The sequence below is a fragment of the Gymnodraco acuticeps genome, unplaced genomic scaffold (genome assembly GCF_902827175.1).
Source record: "Gymnodraco acuticeps unplaced genomic scaffold, fGymAcu1.1, whole genome shotgun sequence".
In the NCBI taxonomy this organism is placed as follows: domain Eukaryota; kingdom Metazoa; phylum Chordata; class Actinopteri; order Perciformes; family Bathydraconidae; genus Gymnodraco; species Gymnodraco acuticeps.
Window position 1 is genome coordinate 691,575 of NW_022989977.1, and position 20,275 is coordinate 711,849.

Here is a 20,275-nt window from a genome sequence, read left to right on the forward strand (position 1 = left end):
AGGCTTACAGTATTTTAGTTGCAGGTGGGCTCATATTGAAGGAGGCCATCTGAACAAAGGTACGTTATTAGTCGTCATTCACACAGCCACTTTTAAAGTTAGGGTAGGTAAGAATGGAGAAACCAGCTCGAGTAAACTAGCATTTGAAAGTACACAACCGAAAAAAATCTGCCCCTTCCTTCAGACTTCCTTACAGAGCCCCTCCTCCAACACACACAAACGCGCACATGACCAATGAGGGCACGAGACAAGTTTGTGCACGAGGTGGAAGGCTGACAGGCAGGTAGGCCATCCAATGATCTGCCGGGCCGAGGCAGATAATTGGACTTGCTTTTTACAGCGCCACGGCTTCCACAGAAGAAATATTTGTATATTATATTTATTGTCAAAGCATTTAATTTATTCGTTGCTATCGGGATGTTAAGAGCATTCCATGGAATATAACAAAAAGTGTTTCTGAAGGGAATTACCTACCCCACCTTTAAGGTACTTGTCTGGTAAACATTTTGAATAATCAACCAATGCTGTAATTTTACCTGCCAAGACTCATACAAAGTGTCAAAACTGTCTATCATTAGCGCGTCTCATGCATGTTATTCCTGAGAAAACGTGAGTTAAGGCATGCTGGCGGCCTCATGGAAGTGCCGTCCTCAGCGTTTCTGTGCTGGGAAAGCGAGCTCTGTGGCATTGGTTCTCACCATTAACAGGGTTTCCCTCCTGAATAGGCCCTGCCAAACTATGCAGCGTCCCGCAGAGTCCGAGATGAGGACATGGGCTTGCAGTGAAGCCTAGCGATTCCTACTTCCTATCAATGACAAGAAGCATCAATCTTAGCTGCCCTTAGTCCTAGGCCCTGCCAAGCACGATTCCATTGTGAAGAAAAAAAGAAAACTGCTGGAATTAAACAAAGACTGGATTATCCTCTCAATATGTCTTTTAGCAGGACAGTTCTTCTCTGAATCCCCCATGGTTCAGAGCGGAAGAAGCATCATAATTTTAGAGCTTGACTGCTGTAGATGCCGTCAGATTTATTGGTGTGTTTCCTCTCTCATCTCACACCCTTGCCTTGTCTGCAAACTATTGCGTTGAGAGGGCAAATAAAGTTTGAAATAAAGTCCAGCCCTTTTCCTTAGACTTAATACAAAAAAACACAATTTAACACTGTATGTGACGCTTCCAAAAACATTCCTTGTGACATTTATTCTCTCACACCTTCTGAAACCCAGCAATAACCCTGTTAAATAAGCAAGGTGTGGAGATTGCTTGGGAGCTCCTCTGGGTTTCCCCAAACACTTGAGGAAGTCCTCCTAGTTGCAGTGATTGGGAATGTGTCCGGACAGATTGTGGTGCTACTCCGCTCACACTGCACACCTTCAATACCTTCAGTTCTGTGTTTGTTCAGGTGCAGCAGACCAGTGTTTTTTCGACTGCCTTGCTACCATTCACAAGTATATTAAAAAGCGAGAGAGGAAGAGTTTTACGAGCTTTAACACTTTTACAATGTAAAAACCTCACAAATTCAAATGTGATGGTTTTGGCATTCTCAGATAGGTTAAAGGACTAGTTGACATTTTAAGAAATCTTTTTTTTACCTTGTCAGCCATGGACTTAGATGTTAGACGATAACATTAAGACAACCCTCATGTCTGCACAGTAAATATAAAGCTACATAAAGGAGAGGCTTAAGTTGGCAAAAAGAAATGAGCCTACAGCTCTGGAGAAAATTAGGAGACTACTCAGTTGTTATATGTATGGCAGCCATTCTATTCCAGTGTCTGTTGAATTCCAACAAAGAGAAATGTTGTCAGTAAATTATAGAATAAAAATAAATAAATAATAAAACCAGAGAAACTGATAATGCTGCAGTGGCCACAGTTTAAAGGTGGTTATTTGACATATTGTATATCCTCGTTTCAGTTGGCCATGACATATTTTTCCTCATAACCCCTTGTAAAACAATACATTGCTGTTTTGCTATATTGCATATTGCTATCTTCTGTTCTTTACTGTCCACTAGAAGCGAATAATCACATTTCTCAAGATGTCGGTGTGATGAAATTATTGGAGCAAAGAACTGGAAACACATGGTAGACATTTACTGAGACACCGTAGTGACACCACAGCCTCCGCTCAAACCAACACACTTAACCACTCCTAATCAGTAATCAGCATTATACTACAGACGCTGCAGGTTCTGTCCCTGGCAGGGTCAAACTGTCCTGTTGTTGTCTAAAAGAAAATATTTGTTTACGGTCCTATCTAAGACACATACAACTTTTTAGATAAATAAAAGATGTGCATCGTCATCAAGCTAAAAATAGTGTTAAATGTGTATTTGGGCTCACACACAGTGCGTAATGCTAGAAGTTTAATTGCTTGATAATTGATCCCTTAATCACACATCAAGGCTGCTTCATAAAACTTAAACCTCATTTAATAACTTGGGCTGCTTTTATTATAACAAATACATCTCTATACATAGACTATATGGGGCTCTGTGGTTCTGGGATATTTGAAGGTTACTTTTCTCTCTTGTACTGCTGCAAAGGCCAGAGTGGACTGGAGGTGCCAAAAAGCACAGACTAGACGGGGTGGTCCGGAAACAGCCCAAAATCCAGTGAAACTTAACAAGCATGTTTCCGTTGGATGTTAAAATGAAGTGTAACACAGATATTAATGTAGCAAGTATCACAACACAGCAGAGGAATGTAAACTGGAGCACTGGGACATCAAGCTGGACACTAACCAGCTGCAGCCGAATACCCCCAACCGCCATAAGAACCTGAACGCCTCCTCCTCCAGCGGCCAGTTACACTCAAGCCTCAGGTTTTCATCACGGCTGGCCAGGAGCAGGACTCAAACTACTCCTTATGGGGTTGAACGTGTTTAGTTACTCATCTGGGGAGGTTGGGTTTTGAGATAAATCACTTGTGGTGATGTAAAGGCAGCTGAATGTGTGTGAGGGTTCAAGGCCCGCATATAAATCTCATGAAAGATTATATGTTAGCTCTGTAACATGTTAATGAGCAGGTAATGCAGCGATAACCGCTGAGATTTGGACTCTTGGGCTCCTGTTTCATGTTGGATCTATGTGTGTGTTTGTTATTTTCCTACAGAGGTGTCCTTCATTTGGGCTGCTCACCAGGTTCACCACAGTTCAGAGTACTACAACCTAACCACCGCCCTCAGACAGTCCCTCACCCAGCAGTTCACGTCATGGGTAAGATATAATTCATGCTCTCAAAGGATAGGTTGGTTGATTATCTAATTGTCAACATATAAATGAGAATAATACATTCATTATTTATAATACTAAGTGGTGTCTGTGAAGAAATATCTTATTCTTCTTCCCTCATACTGAATTCAATTAGTTCAATAACAATTAAATGGGACAAAAATGTATCAGAATGGATGACAAGTACGGTGACAAATTCAATTATACCTGTGATAATGACTATTAGGATTTGATGCCATTTTTTGTTTGCATTCTCGATGACGTCATGCACGTTGTGTAGCAAGAAGAGCTATGATTGGTCGGAAACCAATGTGTCTGTCATGTCAGAGCCATGGCAAAAATGTTCGACTACATTCATTTGAGACATTGACCATATTAACAGACACAAATATTATATTGTCTCAACCACTAAAGCTCTAAACTATTAAAAGTAGGTCACATGTGGCTGAGTAGCACAGACAACGTAGAAACGTTGGACTAATATTTTGGTAAGAGATCGACTATTGGCGGAATTATCTGTAAATCTGTCGAAGTTATATCAAGTGCTCCTAATTTCAGAGTGACATTACTAGCTGAGAGATTTTAAATGGAAAAGAACACCAGTAATTCCCTGTGTCAGATTTTCTACCAGCATCCACACATCTGGAGCAATAATGTAAGATATGTTAGTGATAGTGTTACTTGAATGTTTCATCTGTTGCACATAAATCCCTGGATGTGTTCCTAAATGAAGCTTTATGCTAGTGAAATAGGACATTGTGTATAAAGTATTCTCTTTTTTCTCCTCAGATTTTCTACCTGCCCATGGCTCTGTTTGCACCCCCCACGGTCTTCGCCGTCCACATACAGTTAAACCTTCTCTACCAGTTCTGGATCCACACTGAGGTAAATGTTTAAACACTGGTCATATATTTTGTTATTAATTGACTGTTTTTGTGGAAAACTCTAAAACAGCGATATGATCTGGATCTTTAAAAAATTGAAAGATGGGATAATGGGGAGTGGGCATCGATAATGATGTTTAATGGTTAAAGAATGTGACCATTGGACAGATGCAGTAAAACAACAACTACTATCAGTCATTACCTCCTGTACCTCCTGCGTCCTGTTTTATGTCTCTGAGTGAAACTCTGACTTTTACCTGCATTTGAAGTGTTAGGAAAGAAAGATGCTCTTTGTGACATTGCCCTTGTGTACTGTATACTGCAGGGGAATGAAATGATCAATTGATTTGTTTAAATAGACTTTTCTTTCAATTGAATACATTGTTAGTTGTAACTCAAATAGAATAATGGATAAAGAAAATACTTCTCAAATAGGAATATGTAATATTAGTCAAATCTGTAAATATATTGTCTATTCGTGCAGCACGTGTAGCTCTGTCTGCATTTCTTCTCCTCCATTCATGGTTGGTGTGCAAAGTTAAAAGGGTAATCCGACTGAACACAAGTCTGTAAAGTTATCTTTCTCCCCGTGCCAATACTAATATGTCTGCTGAGTCGAGCCTTTGTAGACCCCGTGTTGCAGTGGAACCTGTATTCAATAAAAATAATGAGATTTTATGAATATTCCAAACAGAAGCATGACCGCTCTCAGCCTTTAAAGCGACTGGGAGTATCACTGTTACAAGCCCCACAATCTGGAGAGGGAATGAATGGATTTGGAACGCCTTCCATCTTTTAGTGCACTATTAGTGAAAACAGTCGTAATAGTCACAATTTTCTGGAGGGATGTAATTTATGCCTCCTTTATGGGGCTTTTTTTTTTTGATGTCATGTAATTTATTGGCACGCTATACGCTGCGCCGCTTCAGCCTCAGAGCCGGAGTGAAGTGGTGGAGACCCTTTTCATTCAAGATAAAACTCTCACGACTGCCAGACGCAGCCATTACATGGGAATAATGAATCACTGAGAAATTCTGTCCAGCCGTGCACGTTTCTACAGACTGAGGGGTCTGCAGTACTGATGCCAAACATCAAAATATCTGAGAGTTTCATCAAGAATAGAAACATGAAGTTTGTGAAATATGCTCTGTGTGACCTCTGTAATCTTTAATGACTCACTGGGGCATCTGTTTAATATCAAAGAAAATAACATGATTTATGTTTCTTAGTTTTATGCAAAAAATGTCCTTTTACATGAGATTATTTTTACAAACTGCCATATTGTTCTCTTATCCTACCAGCAGACACATACTGTTCTCCACTAAACAATTGAACTGATTTGAGCTGATTTTGATTGAGGAAACAAACAAAATGATGGTTATTTGTGAGTGTTTGATTGATACTGATATTAATGGTGCTCTTCTTTTTCACATAAAAACAAACATAGGTGACCTAACTCAATACAAGAAACAAGTCTACCATAAAGCATCATTCGCAAAGTTATCCAAGGCAATCTGTTTGTTTTCTGGTTGGTCAGAATTACAGTATTACATAAAATTGGCAAGTACATCTTTGATACAAAAGAATACATTAGAGTAAATGATTAGTCAGTTGTCAGTAGTCAGATGAACTGGCACATATTTATGATCTTCAGACGATGAACCTTTATGACTTTGTTAACCCTCTGACCTTTTGTCTAGTGCCCCTGTCAAGTCAGAATATGTCTCTACCCCAAAATTGTAATACATTGAAATGTATATCCTCCCAAAATAATCTCCATGTAAACAACAAAATATTAAAATGGACATGTTGCGATAGAATTATGTAACACAATTACAGTATTCTCCCCGGTGGATGAACTGGAGATTGGGTTGTGATGATATTTACAGAACACATTATATGTTTACATTTCTTACTAATTTGTTGGGTTTCATTATTCTATTTTAGTTGATCAAAAACCTTGGACCTCTAGAGTGGGTTTTCAACACACCAACACATCATAAAGTTCATCATGGTGAGAACGACATTCTTGTCTTTAGATTTTTCCATGGCTTAGACTTAACATTAACAGGAAGAGCAAACATAAATACGTGATACAGGCTGAAATGTTAAAATGACACTTGGACTGATTTGGTTAGTTTAAATATGTTTGTTGTTCATCAGACAAAATATTATTCCAACAGGGAGGAACAGCTACTGCATTGACAAGAATTACGGAGGAATTCTCATCATATGGGACCGATTATTTGGTAAGAAAAAGTAATCAGAAATGTGGTTTTAATCCTGAAGATAATCTCAGTGCTGCTAACTATAGAGATCAGTGCGGGCATTAGCATTTGATCAGTACCAGAAGTAAAGATTCTGAATGTTTTTGATGAACAGTTATATTCATAATATAGGATTAGGATTCAAACTAAAGACTGCCTCCATTTCTTAGCTTTGCAATAAAACATACCCTATCCTCTTCTTTCATGAACTGCTAAATTAGCATTTACTGCTAAATGACAGCCTTATCTCCCCCTACGGACATAGAAGATATTAACTCTTGCTCACTGCTGCAAGATTATCTTCTTTTAAGGAGGGATGTTTTAGTGTACTTAACACTAGGAAGTGCTAAAGCATACCCTGACTTTGATGATGTGTAGCCAACTCACATTTATGATATAAATGTGTTTGTTTTTTTAAAGTTATGCCCCATATTAATGTATATTTATATGCATTTTTTGTAAATATTATTAAAAATCAATAGTTCAATTTTGCAGAGAGTGTTCGGTGCTTTATATTAATGAGTCATATAAAGATATTAGCAGCCTGTGGTTTCACAGGGCTTTAGATGTGACTGTTACGTGTCTCTCTTTAAAAATATAATAGTCTCCTCCTGTGTCCATGAAACGGTTGAAAGATGATATTAGTGAGCTGTTTTCAGCGTTCGTATCAGTACTGGTGTCTGTGACGCTTTGCCTCTCATTATTCTATAAAAAGTTGCGGTACTATCCATTATAGCATCAGCATGAAGGGAAACAGTGACTCTTTCAAATGTAGGTTTGCCTGCAGCCTTCATACACGACTCAGCAATTCTTCCACTAAACGTCAGCGAGAGGTAACTGATTACATTTTGTGGTTAATGTTATCCAGAGTTCCCTTCGGCTGTTTTTTTCTGTGGCTGCAGAAGGATTTACGTGTTTTATCCCAGGAGCTGTGATGCCAACTTTATCAATGTTCTTCTTTTGCAGGTTTTATATATTACTCTTTAAAGTATTGTATTGTATTTGGAGCAGTGGTGGTTCTAGACCAATTTGACTGGGGGGGCCACTGGGGGGCCAGTTATTTTCTGAGGGGGGCACAATAAATGCAGGACGAAAAAGAGAACTAGACAGTATGAAGTAATTGCGCATTAGAAAACAATGCAATACAGTTATTGGTATTTTTTCAGTACACTTATTTATTTCAGATAGATCTTATAGTTATTACTGTTAGCTTCAGCTTAAGTTATAGTGCAATGTTTGCACTAACACCATATTTATATAAAAATAAAGGCAATGAACAGTTACATCTCTACTTTACATAAGGGTGTCTGCACAATCTCACATTACAGAAACAAAATCCTGCGGTTTTTGGAAAACCGAGTACCAGAAAATATACATTTAAAAAAAAAAAAAAAAAAAACTTTCATTGTTAGGGGGGCCACAGGGGGGGTCAGGGGTCAGTGTTAGGGGGGGCACTGCCCTGCCCCCCCCCCCCTAGAACCGCCCCTGATTTGGAGTATTCATATCCACAAGTTGGGAAAATGTATATGTCATATTCCAGACTGGACTAATTTTGCAATCAATGCTTGAAAGCTCTTAATGCTGGTTACAAGTGTACATAGGAAGAGTTAATGATATTTTCACATTATTGTACATGTCCTTGTCAGGTACCTTTGCTGCAGAGAAAGACAAAGTGGTGTTTGGCCTGGTGTCCCCTATCAACACCTTTGAGATCCTCTATGTTCAGGTGGGTTCCATCCGCCATCATTGGTGCGACCAGCATCTCACCTCCATCCCTCTGAGTGCAAACACCTTTTAGTAAATGAGGCATAGGCTCATGTTTCCCTTTGCTGGCTGAGTGGCTATTTGGTAATCATAACATTACTCCACTCTAAACAAACTGCCCAGCTGAGGGTGAAGGAGGCCAATAAAGTGAAATGCCAGGAGGTGGATGTTGTGATTATTTTCACTGCCCTCACTGTGAGCAATGACCTGCCCAATGAAAGCAGAAACGTTTCTACTCATGATAAGCCATAGCCGTTACGGCTTCATTAACATCCATCAGTTGAATGTTGTGTCTGATGTTTGACCTTTTGAATTTATTCTCTTTTAGTTACACTACTATTTGTATTTGGGGAGAAGATCTACCACTTTCAAGACTATCAGCGACAAATGTTTGACATTCATCAACGGCCCGAGTTGGAAACCTGGTAAACCTCGGCTTGGTGACCATCTCGACAATCCCAAGGTAGTAAACAACAATGTCCCTGTTTTTATATCTGTTTTTTCAGAATAGCACACTGGCTTCATTACCCATCATTTTTACACACGCAACACACTAAATGACTCAGAGCATTCCTTATTGAAGGATTCACATATTCTACAAGTTTTACAAGGAACTGCCACATCAAATAAAAGCTGCAAAGCCTTTGTTGAGGGAACACAATAAGTTCATTTTCACCGTCTTTAAACGCAGTCTGCGGGATTAAAACCGCATGCAGTTGAGTGTGAATGTGTGTGTGTGCAGAAAGAAATACAGGCTCCAGTCGAATGCCCCGGCGGTTAGCTTTGAAATAACGCTGATGGTGTCACATATTTAGTTCCCTCATGCTTCACACTCAAAAAATAAACCTCCCCTTTGCCTTAACAATTAAATTGGCCCCTTTAAACCCAGCGGTGTGATTCTAAACACGGACAGAGCTGGAATTGAACCGAAATATCTTGAAAGGCCTTGTGTAGACGGCTGCTAGTTGATATCTGCCGCTGAGGGAAAGAAAGGAAAAAGAGGGGGAGTGAGGGAGGAGAGGAGGCTGAACGTGTTTCAGCTCTTTGAGAATAAGCAGAGCAGCGTGCTGAAATACCTACAGGGCTGGGGATGGGATGCGGGGGAACCCACATGTGGTGGTTTGGTTCCTCGGGATCCTGGGAAACCCCCTGAATAAGACACAGGAATCATTGGCTAGGTTTTTTTACTCCATTCCAAAAAGGATGCAGTTTCAACACAAGGCCCTCAGGCATAATTACTTTTGGTCCGAAACAGACTAAAACAGGTCAATGACTCAGGGAATTCTTAAGAAAGGACTCATATAATACTGTGTGTTTGGGGAAAACAGCTGCACCCAGTAAATGCTTGTTGACTTTCTGCACGGAACAAAGCAGACTAATTGTCACCCATTTTTATAATTCAGCCTGAAAGAGATTGAAGCAACTTAAGTACTTTTTGTGGTGAAAATAAACACATTGGAAGTAAAAAAATTATCGGAAGAAAGTAAGATTATCAGAGAGTTTTAAACATGACATTTATGAGTTCAATTAATACATTTTCCTTTTTGAAAGGCTTCAAACATTCTCACTGACTCACTTTTCCTCTCTATTAGTTTTCATTTGGCATTACTTTATTCCAACTCTTGCCCTGATGCTGTTTTAATTCTCCTTTCCTTTATAAAAACAACAAGCTGAAAACAAAGTTTGTTTTGGTTGCAGTGTAAAAGTGCACGATTGAGTGTGAAATTGAAATAGAAAGCAAAAGAAGAAATGAATGAGTGGTTAAAAGGTGACATGCATGGATGCATAACCTCTGGGTTAAAAGAGCCTAAACAAGGACAATTACTAAATCCCTTCTACGAGAGAATGGATGCTACACAATCTATATCAGTACAACTTATATTTTGAAAAGGACACATTTGTATAACAACACATGTTTTTGTAGCGTTTTGCTCATTTTTGTAGCTTTACTGGTTTCTAAACAGTTGAATGGTCCTTGAGAAATAATACACCCAAAATTATATTTCATATGTATTTTTGCTGGTTGTTAATAAATAGTCATGTTATGAGTGTTTCACTGCCCTGACCAGTACAACCATACTGTAAATCTTCTGAACATGTTTAAATAAACATGAGATAAACTTCAGTGAATCATCGTCAAAATGTGGTGTGAGAATCAGTCCAGAATATTACTCTCCTTACCACAAATTAGGGATTGAGAAATTAAAAATATTTTATTTTCCATGTGCAGTTGACCGGACAGGAAGTGCCTCATGATCCCAGCTGGTCGCTGCCTTTACAAATGTATGTGATCATACATTTCCTGCTGGCACTGGGGACCTACCAAGATGTGTTTGACAACAAGATGGTATGTATTTGTCCTATACGACAAACTGTAAATGTTAAAAGCACATTGGGAGTCCTTTTGAAGGAGGGAGTGAATTCTGTAAGGTTGAAACTGTTGACCTTCTAGGTCACACACTGACTACTGTTATGTTTAGGTTACATTTATCCCTCATATAAAGTATGACAAGGTGGTCCAGGGCTCCTAATTTAAGACTGAGTGCTGCATGTTTGTATGCCAACATTATTTCACCCAATTATGCAGTTTGTTGTGGCTGGTCCATGGTCGAGTAGAGTCCTCTACTTAGCCAGCAGGAAAAGACTAGCTCTGACTAACATCATGACAGAGTGACTGATCGGCATTCCCCTTTAGAACAACCTTTGTCTATTATTTTCCACTCAACGAGCCAAAAGACCCCCTTCCTCCTCCGTCACAAAAAAGAGAAACAGGTCTCCTCAGCAGTTATCTTTGGAAGCCTTTTTTCCCCAGGCATAGTTTTGGTTAAAAAAGTGCTGCCACGCCCAGCCCCTTCAAACTCCCAAATAAAATGGCCTGTCTTTTTCTGATCACTACCTCCGTGGTGCTCCTTCAGTTGTGGTACACAAACTCGCACACGCACACACACACACACACACACACACACACACACACCACACACACACCCACACACACACACACACACCAACACACACACACACACACAACACACCCACAACACACACACCCACACACACACCACACACACACACAACACACACACACACACACACACACACACACACACACACACACACACACACACACACACACACACACACACACACACACACACACACACACACACACACACACACTTCCTTTCCAGGGTCGAGGGCTCCCCTCCCTCTCGGCGAATGAAACACCAGCTGGTGGTCCAGCAGTGAACACAAACGCCTTAATTGTCGAGTCAACCATTTCCCAACCCAAATAGCCTTCAGGATGCAGCAATCAGGACTTGGAAGGAAAATAACAAAGTGAGCGTTCTGGCCCAACAATAAATCATGTCACTCTTATGTATTTATACCCACATGTTCGCTAGGCGCTTATTCAGCTTGACAATTGATTATACACTGCCGGGCAATTTATGAGGATTGCATTAATCTGAAGCCATGAAAACATAAAGGAAGGCTAGTCTTCAATTACATCAGCAGCAGGCCAACGTTCACATTTTATTATAGGGTGCTAAACTGTTTCTATTACAGGCAGGGAGAGGAACTGACCATGCCATAAAGTCTTATCTCAGAACAACTCAATAACATTCGTGTGTTATGATGATTGCTAAAGGTGTGGACTTCAGACTCCAATTATGTGTAATCTGGGTGTGATTAAAGCAGATTTATTCTAAAAGCTCATACTAATTTGTGTCAGATGTCAACCCTCAGCATTTACAATGGTGCAAAGAAACTAAGTACATTTACCAAACATTTGTAAATACTGTACTACTTCTACTTCACTATACATCAGAGGTTAATATTGAACTTTGTACAATGCTATCCTTATGCAGATTCAGATTTATACTCACACAAATATGATGTATTATTATTATAGGTAAGATGAAAACTGATGCTGACACACGACTGCATCAATAATTATCATCCAGGTTTTATGTTATACATTAGTCTTAAAATAGCACTTCTGATTTTGGTTTTCTATCTTAATGCCAATACTTTAGTAGTACTTAAATTAAATATCTTAGTACTTTGTTCACCGAGCAGTTACATCTCTGGGAGTGAAAATAATCCTAAATAAGAAAATGTCCATAGCGTGTGAAGTTTTGAATGAAGATTTGAATTTTATATTAAAAAAGTATGAAGAGTATAGGATGTATATTATCTTAGTAACATTTTGCTACTGCTGAATTTCCTCAATGGTTACTCTGTCCTGCAAACCCTCATGAACTTCCCCATAATAACGGCTGCAATAAAAGCCTGAATAATGACTTAATCTGCCTCGTCTCAGGGGACAACAGAATAACACAATCATTACGCTGCCACCAGATGTTAACTTTCATTTCTATCCTGTTCTGTTATTGCTGCAGTTTGACACTTGTTCAACGTACAATTGAACACGAAGAAAGAAGCATTTCTTCATCCATGTTCTTTTTGAAAGGGTTTCATATGTGTAACCCCACCTGACGACTCTGAGGGATTTGGAGGGGATTTTCTCTCGAGCATGGCGTCTTGACCGCATGTGTTGACAGAGAGTCAAACAAACACATAAGATCATGTGACAAGAGTGTCTCAGCAGCTGAACCCCCTGGGTTATTGAACACAGATAAGTTCACATAACCTTTGATACCAAAATAATTCCTCTCGCTAAAAATAACTATATCTGTAGCCTTTGAACTCTCATGCAAGAATCAACTTTAATACACTTTGACAGTCTGGTTCCTTCAGTCTGATAGATGGAACAAGGCCAGAATTCCCCCCCCCCTGTTTGATTCACAGAAAACATAATTATATCATCCCTTTATGTTCCCATGAGGGTCTCCACACAATAAAGTTCTTGTCGGGGCTTATGGATTACGACTCTTGGATAAGACATACAGTTTTATTGCATCCTGTTGATGGGTTGATTTTATGTTTACTTTATATGGCCTTCTGGGTCGGAACAGTATGGGAGCAGTCAGTAAGATTTGGCTGTTAGACTCTGTATTGAGTGTCGGAGAAATATAAACCTAAGATGACAGCCCGTGGCATCCTCAGGAGACACCGGGCTTCCAGCTGCGGCCCCTGCCAAGGCCATAGGTTAGATAACACGAATTAGGCCGTACATCACGTTCTATACCGCTCAGTTTTTTTGTGTTCATCCCAAATAGCTCTCAAAAGGTCAGTGAGAGTCTGCATGGAATTTCTGATGCGATGTTGGTTGTTTTGGCTCAGCTTAGGGGCTATCGGGATACAAACTGCAGGCTCTTCCACTGTGGTCAAGTCCCCCGTCAAGACCCATCGTGTCTATATGAACTAGGCATGTCAGTGTAAAGTAAGAGGCCGATTACATTTGCTGCGGGATACTGAATGTGCCAGTACACTTATTCTGAAGGTAAGAGATGTTTTGGTTGGCATTGCCAAGTAAACAGTCAAACAGACGTGTGGTTTGTTACTGCTCTCCCACTAAGGTCTCCTGTGATCGTTACTTAACCAGCCATGATATTAATTTAAGGTTTCAATTCTAATGTATTTTTTCCCAACCACAAAAGTCTCATGGCATGCGAACATATGTTGATTCCTAGACGCTGTCACAGTTTAACATGCTGGGGATGACCGGCTACGTTCTGCTCACCCTCACTTCCATGGGCTTCCTTATCGATCAGAGGTACAGTACTGACATTTGTTCCTGTTTTAATTATGTTATAGTAACTTGTAAATGTATTAAGTAAGACTAGAAAAAGGGAAATGGCTCTACCCCCAGCATGTTGACTCCAAGGGGTCACAAGATACATCTGAACGGTCTTTATATAAGAATAACACTCACCCATCTGAGTAAGGCTTCTCCATCTCTTTTACTGGAATTGACGTCTTAGTAGATCGCAATCTCATCTTCGTCAGGGGTCAAATGTATTTGGACTCAATCAGCTCTGGAAATTGAATGGCCTCCCATTAAAAAATGTGATTATCTCTGTTACACCACAGCAGAAATGTGTCCTGGATATTTAGTCAAGGTACATACAGGTGAAGGTATTAAGCTGAAAGTGTTGTTGGTTGACATTTGCAGGCCAAGAGCGGCTGTCCTGGAGATGCTACGCTGCGTCCTCATGGTGACAATGCAGAGGTACGGCTATATGAAGCCCCTGCTGCCTACACTGGCTGTGACCACACAGGTAAGACCACGTGTAGTGTGTTATAATTCATTTTAAAGTAGCAGTGTTATAAGGCTGTATACTTCCTCCACTGACAAATATACCAAATAGCTTGCATTTAGAAGACTTTTGTGTTATACTTAGCATAGTGGACACAAAATAAGATAACACTTTTCTTCTGGAGATTTCAATCATTACATTGCATTTAGCTGACGCTTTTATCCAAAGCGACTTACAATAAGTGCGTTCGACCAACAAAATACAAACTTGAAGAAAACAGAATCATATAAGTACATCATGTTTCATAGAGCTAAAACATTTCAAGTGCTACTCAACTGGCTTTAGATAAGCCAGCCCTTTATTAGTATATAAGTGCTTTGTTAATAGTTCTATCGCTCAAAATGGAGTCGAAAGAGATGAGTTTTCAGTCTGCGCCGGAAGACATGCAAGCTTTCTCCTGTCCTGATGTCAATGGGGAGCTCATTCCACCATCTTGGAACCAGGACAGCAAACCCACGTGTTTTTACTGATGGGAACTTGGGTCCCCCTCGCAGCGAGGGTGCAGCGAGCCGTTTGGTTGATGCAGAGCGGAGTGCACGTGCTGGGGTGTACGGTTTAACCATGTCCTGGATGTAGGAAGGGCCAGATCCATTCGCTGCATGGTAAGCAAGTACCATTGTCTTGAAGTGGATTCTAGCAGTTACCGGAAGCCAGTGAACCTTCATTTAGGGTTTTTTTCCTTACTTTTGCATTTTCAGATTCATCATACATACTTTCCAACTGTCAATTTGACAGACAGACAATCTTTCTTATTATAGCCCTAAACTAAATCTTCAAATGACAGCATTATGTACCCCTTTGTGTGTGTGTGTGTGTGTGTGTGTGGTTGTGTGTGTGTGGTGTGTGTGTGTGTGTGTGTGTGTGGGTGTGTGTGTGTGTGTGTGTGTGTGTGTGTGTGTGTGTGTGTGTGTGTGTGTGTGTGTGTGTGTGGTGTGTTGTGTGTGTGTGTGTGTGTGTGGTGTGTGTGTTTGTGGGTGTGTGTGTGTGTGTGTGTGTGTGTGTGTGTGTGTGTGTGTGTGTGTGTGTGTGGGTGTTGTGTGTGTGTAGCGTCTGATGTGTGTGTTGTGTGGTCTGAAATGTGTTTGCGCTGGGTGCTAAGTCCAGCCCAGCTCTGTGATCTATGAGTCCAGATGCGCCTCCCAATTGACCATAAAATTGGCGTGCCTTTCTGGCTCTGGCAGCCTAACTGTAGATGGCGGCTGACCTCTCATTACTTGCGCCCCCTCCCTCCCTTCGACGGCCTCTTTTTTTTTGTTCTGCCCGCCCCTTCTTGCCATCTTAGCCAGTGTGAACAAAAGCAACACTTCTGGAACCAATTAGTGCCGTCTGCCCGCTAACTAGAGCTGCCTGATGAGATTTGCACGTGAGCGCTGAATCGCAGCTTTTTTTGTTCTCTGCTGACTCCACTGTGCTGCTCAGGTGTTCAAAAGACAACTCGAGGCTTTGCCACCTTTTCGTTTTCTCATCGTAAAATGGAATGAAACTGAATGAATTATAATGTCTTAAGTGCATATCCAATCAGCTTCAGAGCATAAAACGTCTTGATTCATGCTGCACGTGCTGCACGGCTGTGTCACTTTGACAACGCTGTAAGTTGTATGCAGCCGTTTCCTTAAGCGAATCATTAGGCCTCATTTCAAGTCGCAGTACATCAACTTGAGCTAAATAAATGTCCTGCTTGCAGGTGGGGCTCATTGAAAATCCACACAATTTACTTCAATTGGTTCCTGACATATTTGTGCCATTTGCTCAGATCTACAGCAAAGGGAAAAAACATGAAACCACCCCCAAACTTGAAGGTACTTTAATGATATATGGGTTTGACGTGTGAGGTGAACGGCCAACTCTTTGTTGCAGTGGGGGGGCGTGTTTTGAAGTCGGGCCAATCAATTAACAGTCACTCGAAATGGAGGAGGGTAAATTCACATTTAATTGTATTCAGGCTCATGCGACTGTACAGTTCGGAAAAGGGGGGGTGACTGAAAAAAAAACTAGGTTGGTTTGTGGTCCATCAAACCCAGTGGTGTGATATACTGCACCCTTAAAGCTCACAGTGGTATTTATAGTGGCTCTGGAGATTTCCCTTGTAAAGCTGCAGGCTTGACCTGTAAACCAGGGCTGCCTCTCTCTCCCATCCGCCCACTCGCCCGCCCCAAACCCCCGTCTGTGTGGCGCACATGAAGAATTGGTTCAGATGAGACGAGGCTGGTATCCGGGTGTGAGAATGAGCAGGGGGGCGGGTTGTATGAGGTTATAGCTGTCTGTGCGAGTGCCGTTGTGTGTGTTTGTGTATGAGCATCTTTACTTGTGTGTATAGAGTAGTTGTACTCATCTCAATCCTAAACCAATCTCAGGTTGTGTCATTATGGACGCACACAAAAACAACCCAACTGATTATGGCTTTTTGATGCATGCACTGAGATCAATAGAGATTTAGGAAATCTGGTAATAATACATTAGCGCGTTTTCCTTTTTAAGATACATGTATAAGATTAATAAAAGTTTTTATGACTAAGATGTAACCGACTGAGTGGGACATTTTATAGAGACTGCACAAACTATATAATGGGGACATTTTCTAAATATGTTTTTGGGCCAATAAATGCCAAAATCCAGAGATCTTGAATATGCAAAAGTTTGCTCGGCTTATTCATCAGATTTACAAAAATAAACAATTATCACTGCAATTAGCAACTTTACAGACCCCTACCTCACGCACAGTGCAACTGCTTCTGATATCTGCAACCAAGGACTGGAGCTAATACAGTATCTGCAAATCAGGCCCGGTTCCAGAACAAAATGACTCGGGGTGCATCTGAGATTAGAGAGGGTGCAGTGGTAAAGTGCTATTTTTATAAGTGGGGAGTGCAGCCTAACACCCTCTATGGGGGTCTTCACCTCCTCTAGGGGGGTCCGGGGGCATGCTCCCCCAGGAAGATTTTTTTTTAAATATTGAAGTTAAAAGCATCAATCTGGTGCACTTTGAGAGCAAAATGAAGAGATCTATGGATACCCCTCTCAACACCCATATGAAACAGAACTGCAAACAGATTTACTTTTTCTTTGTGGATCTTTTACAAATCACTCCCCTTTCAAGACCGAAATGTCTACATGCATACTGTAGCAGAAGATGGCATCTTTTTTACAGGAATATTCCAGCCAATCTGTTTTGAAACCATGAGCTGCAAAATGAGCGCCTTACAGTACAGTACACTGTACAGGCGAGTTGGGTTACTTTTTAATATACCTGGGCAGGCTCTGTTTTGCCGAGGTCCTCTGGCACTTGCGGGCCCCTGAGGGGTGGGGGGTGTTTGGGGCAACGGAGACGGCTGCGGCTGCTCCGCCTCCGTGGGCGAGGCGGGCAAAGCCGTTGAGTCGGGCGGGAGGACGTTATTGTCACGACAGTGGCCGGGGGTAACTTAATGTCCCCATGATCTGAACTGTTATTACCTGCAGTAGATGCAGTGTTACTGCTGGCGATAAGGGCTGGTTGTTTTAACCATTTTCTGATGTCCATCATTGACTGCTGTGTAAGCACCTTGCAGGTGACGAACGTGCAGCGGCACAGGTCACGCGCACCTGACATAATAACGTTACTTACCGTTTAAAGTGACCAAATAAATGCAGCAGACAATGTTATTTAACCACAATTACAATTTATTTTATTTAAATTATATTCTTCTTCTTCTTCTTCTTCTTATTATTACTACTATTGTTATTGTTATTATATATGTAATATTTTTCACTTTTCATTTTTCTAATGAGGGTGCATAACGACTCAACTGAGGGTGCAATGCACCCTTATGCACCCCCGTAGAACCGGGCCTGCTGCAAATGCTTGACGTTTGTACTTGAAATAAACATTTAAATGATCAGGATTTTCACTATTCCATCAAAAAGCCCACCTATATTTTCACCTTTGTGCATGTGGGGTTCTCAGTAATTACCTAAATAAGCACTTTTCTTGCAATTTGTCAACAGCAAATCCACAATATAAACATAGTTTTTATTGCAGGGTTGTACTTGATAGCATTATGTCTGTGGGATATCCCGCTGTCTAATCATGTATTTCTGTGTGTTGAGTATCAGGGGTGTTGGTTTGTACTGTAATTATGTAACACATGCTTTTGTTACTGTGTGGGCCCCTGGTTTGCCTGAAGGCACAGGGCATCATGCTGTGGAGCTGAACTCAGACGCTGTATATCGCAGAGTAATTAATCAGCTCTTCTCTCAAAACGGCAACTGCTGGTGAAGTCACAGTAATTTAAGAGGAGAGCTCATAAAAATACACCTGTCTTTGGTTGAGAGCGAGAGAGCGTCTCAGGGCTTCCTGTTGAGTAGAAATAATGTTTAAATTTAACTTTTTGGTTTAAAATCCACTGAAAGTGTAGTCTACACGCCATTCAGTTTTTATTTCTGTCAGTTCTCCTTTTATGTAGTTATGAAAGATGCAAACATAAGCCATAAGGAATAATAAAGCCTCAGAATATTGTCTACTTTCCTATTATTTTACAATATGACTGGGTTGTTTCCATATCATTAATAGGTTCAAGAAGTGGTACATTGGCTCATGCAAGTTGGACATTTGAGAAGCAGATATAAATCTATGTGATCCAGTCCAATCTTGAACATTAAAATCTTTCCATCTCTGTGCTGATAGGGTTCCAATCTGAAATCACTTTTGTCAGACATTCAAGGGAAAGATAAATGATCCATGGCCAGAGGAAGAGGTCAGAACAATATTGTTAAGGTTATGTCAAACAGAAAGGCACAAAGTGATGTTATCTTAAACACATCACCTGATTTGTCTGCAAAAGTGAAAAACCCAACCCTTTGTCCTGCTATCGCAGCCATGAGCCATGAGATAAGGCAGCATAAGGTGAGAGGTCAGCGTTATCTGAGAGTGTAGTTTCCACTCGCCAAATCTCAGGTGCAAGGGGTCAGTGGCCTTTTTTTGAAGCAGGAATGTGTGGTAGCAAGAAGCAGCGCTGAGGTTAACAGGATTGTTTTGGAGCAATGGAAACTCTGCGAGCATGACATCATCTGAGAGCTTGCAGGAATGGAAAGGAAAGGAAATCTCCTCCCAGGGAGAAAATGGAGGGATTTGAAAGAGAAATGCTGGGTAGAACTGTTCCGTTGGAGTAAACAGCGGGGTGGTCGACAATACACAGTGTGAAATATTATCACTCAATGTGCAGGGGATCGGGCCCGTCAAAGAGTAACCGCTTGGTTTATGTTGTCAAACCACTTGCCAGGTAAAGCTATGGAAATCTTACAGCAATTGGCCCTTTGGGGGTTCTCTAGCAGTGTTTGGTTTGGCTTTTGTGGGCTAAGACTCTGGGTCCAACGTTGACTTTCTTTTGAATTTGTCTTCCTATTTGTGCTTTAATTCATGGGTGAAACACAACAGTCATCCAGTTTATGATAGAGCCTCAGAGCCAACATGTGAACCTGATTGAACCGGACGGTAGTATTTTTTTCTTACAGTATCATTTCTCCCTCTTCTGAAAGGCACATAAAGCAGATTTCACAGAACTGTAACGCCAATTTCCAAAATTTAAAACATAACAAATGATAAAAGACTTTCCTAAAGTTCAAATAGAAATAAGTCAATGATTTTTACTGAAAACGTTTTCAGACTGAATAAAGGCTAAGCTTATTAATTTAGCAATCTTTATTACAGTGCAAGCTTTCATCACTCTTCCCTCAGTTTATTACTCTCTCTCCCCGCCACGCTCATTGGCTTACTGGCTAACAATCACACGTCTGATGTTGTAGTAAAATGAAATTCCTTATGGTGCTTTTTCCCAATAGTTTGCGCTACAGTATCTCGGCTGAAGTGAGCTGGAAAATGTCTCCAGATGCCAGGAGTTGTGAGCAGTAGGGGGTTCGAACAGACTTCAG

General features: G+C 40.8%; 1 protein-coding gene across 1 annotated transcript in view; it reads left to right on the forward strand.

Moving 5' to 3' along the window:
- LOC117543283 (alkylglycerol monooxygenase-like) overlaps window positions 1-14,469 on the forward strand; it is a 56,704-nt gene extending 42,235 nt beyond the window's left edge. Inside the window, exons 4-12 of the mRNA XM_034211456.1 lie at window positions 3,117-3,220; window positions 4,025-4,120; window positions 6,067-6,133; window positions 6,303-6,368; window positions 8,033-8,112; window positions 8,479-8,613; window positions 10,381-10,497; window positions 13,745-13,827; window positions 14,227-14,469. Coding sequence (XP_034067347.1) covers window positions 3,117-3,220; window positions 4,025-4,120; window positions 6,067-6,133; window positions 6,303-6,368; window positions 8,033-8,112; window positions 8,479-8,613; window positions 10,381-10,497; window positions 13,745-13,827; window positions 14,227-14,368 — 890 coding nt within the window. The 3' untranslated portion in view covers window positions 14,369-14,469. The remainder of the gene's footprint in view (window positions 1-3,116; window positions 3,221-4,024; window positions 4,121-6,066; window positions 6,134-6,302; window positions 6,369-8,032; window positions 8,113-8,478; window positions 8,614-10,380; window positions 10,498-13,744; window positions 13,828-14,226) is intronic.
- Window positions 14,470-20,275: the final 5,806 nt, after the last annotated feature.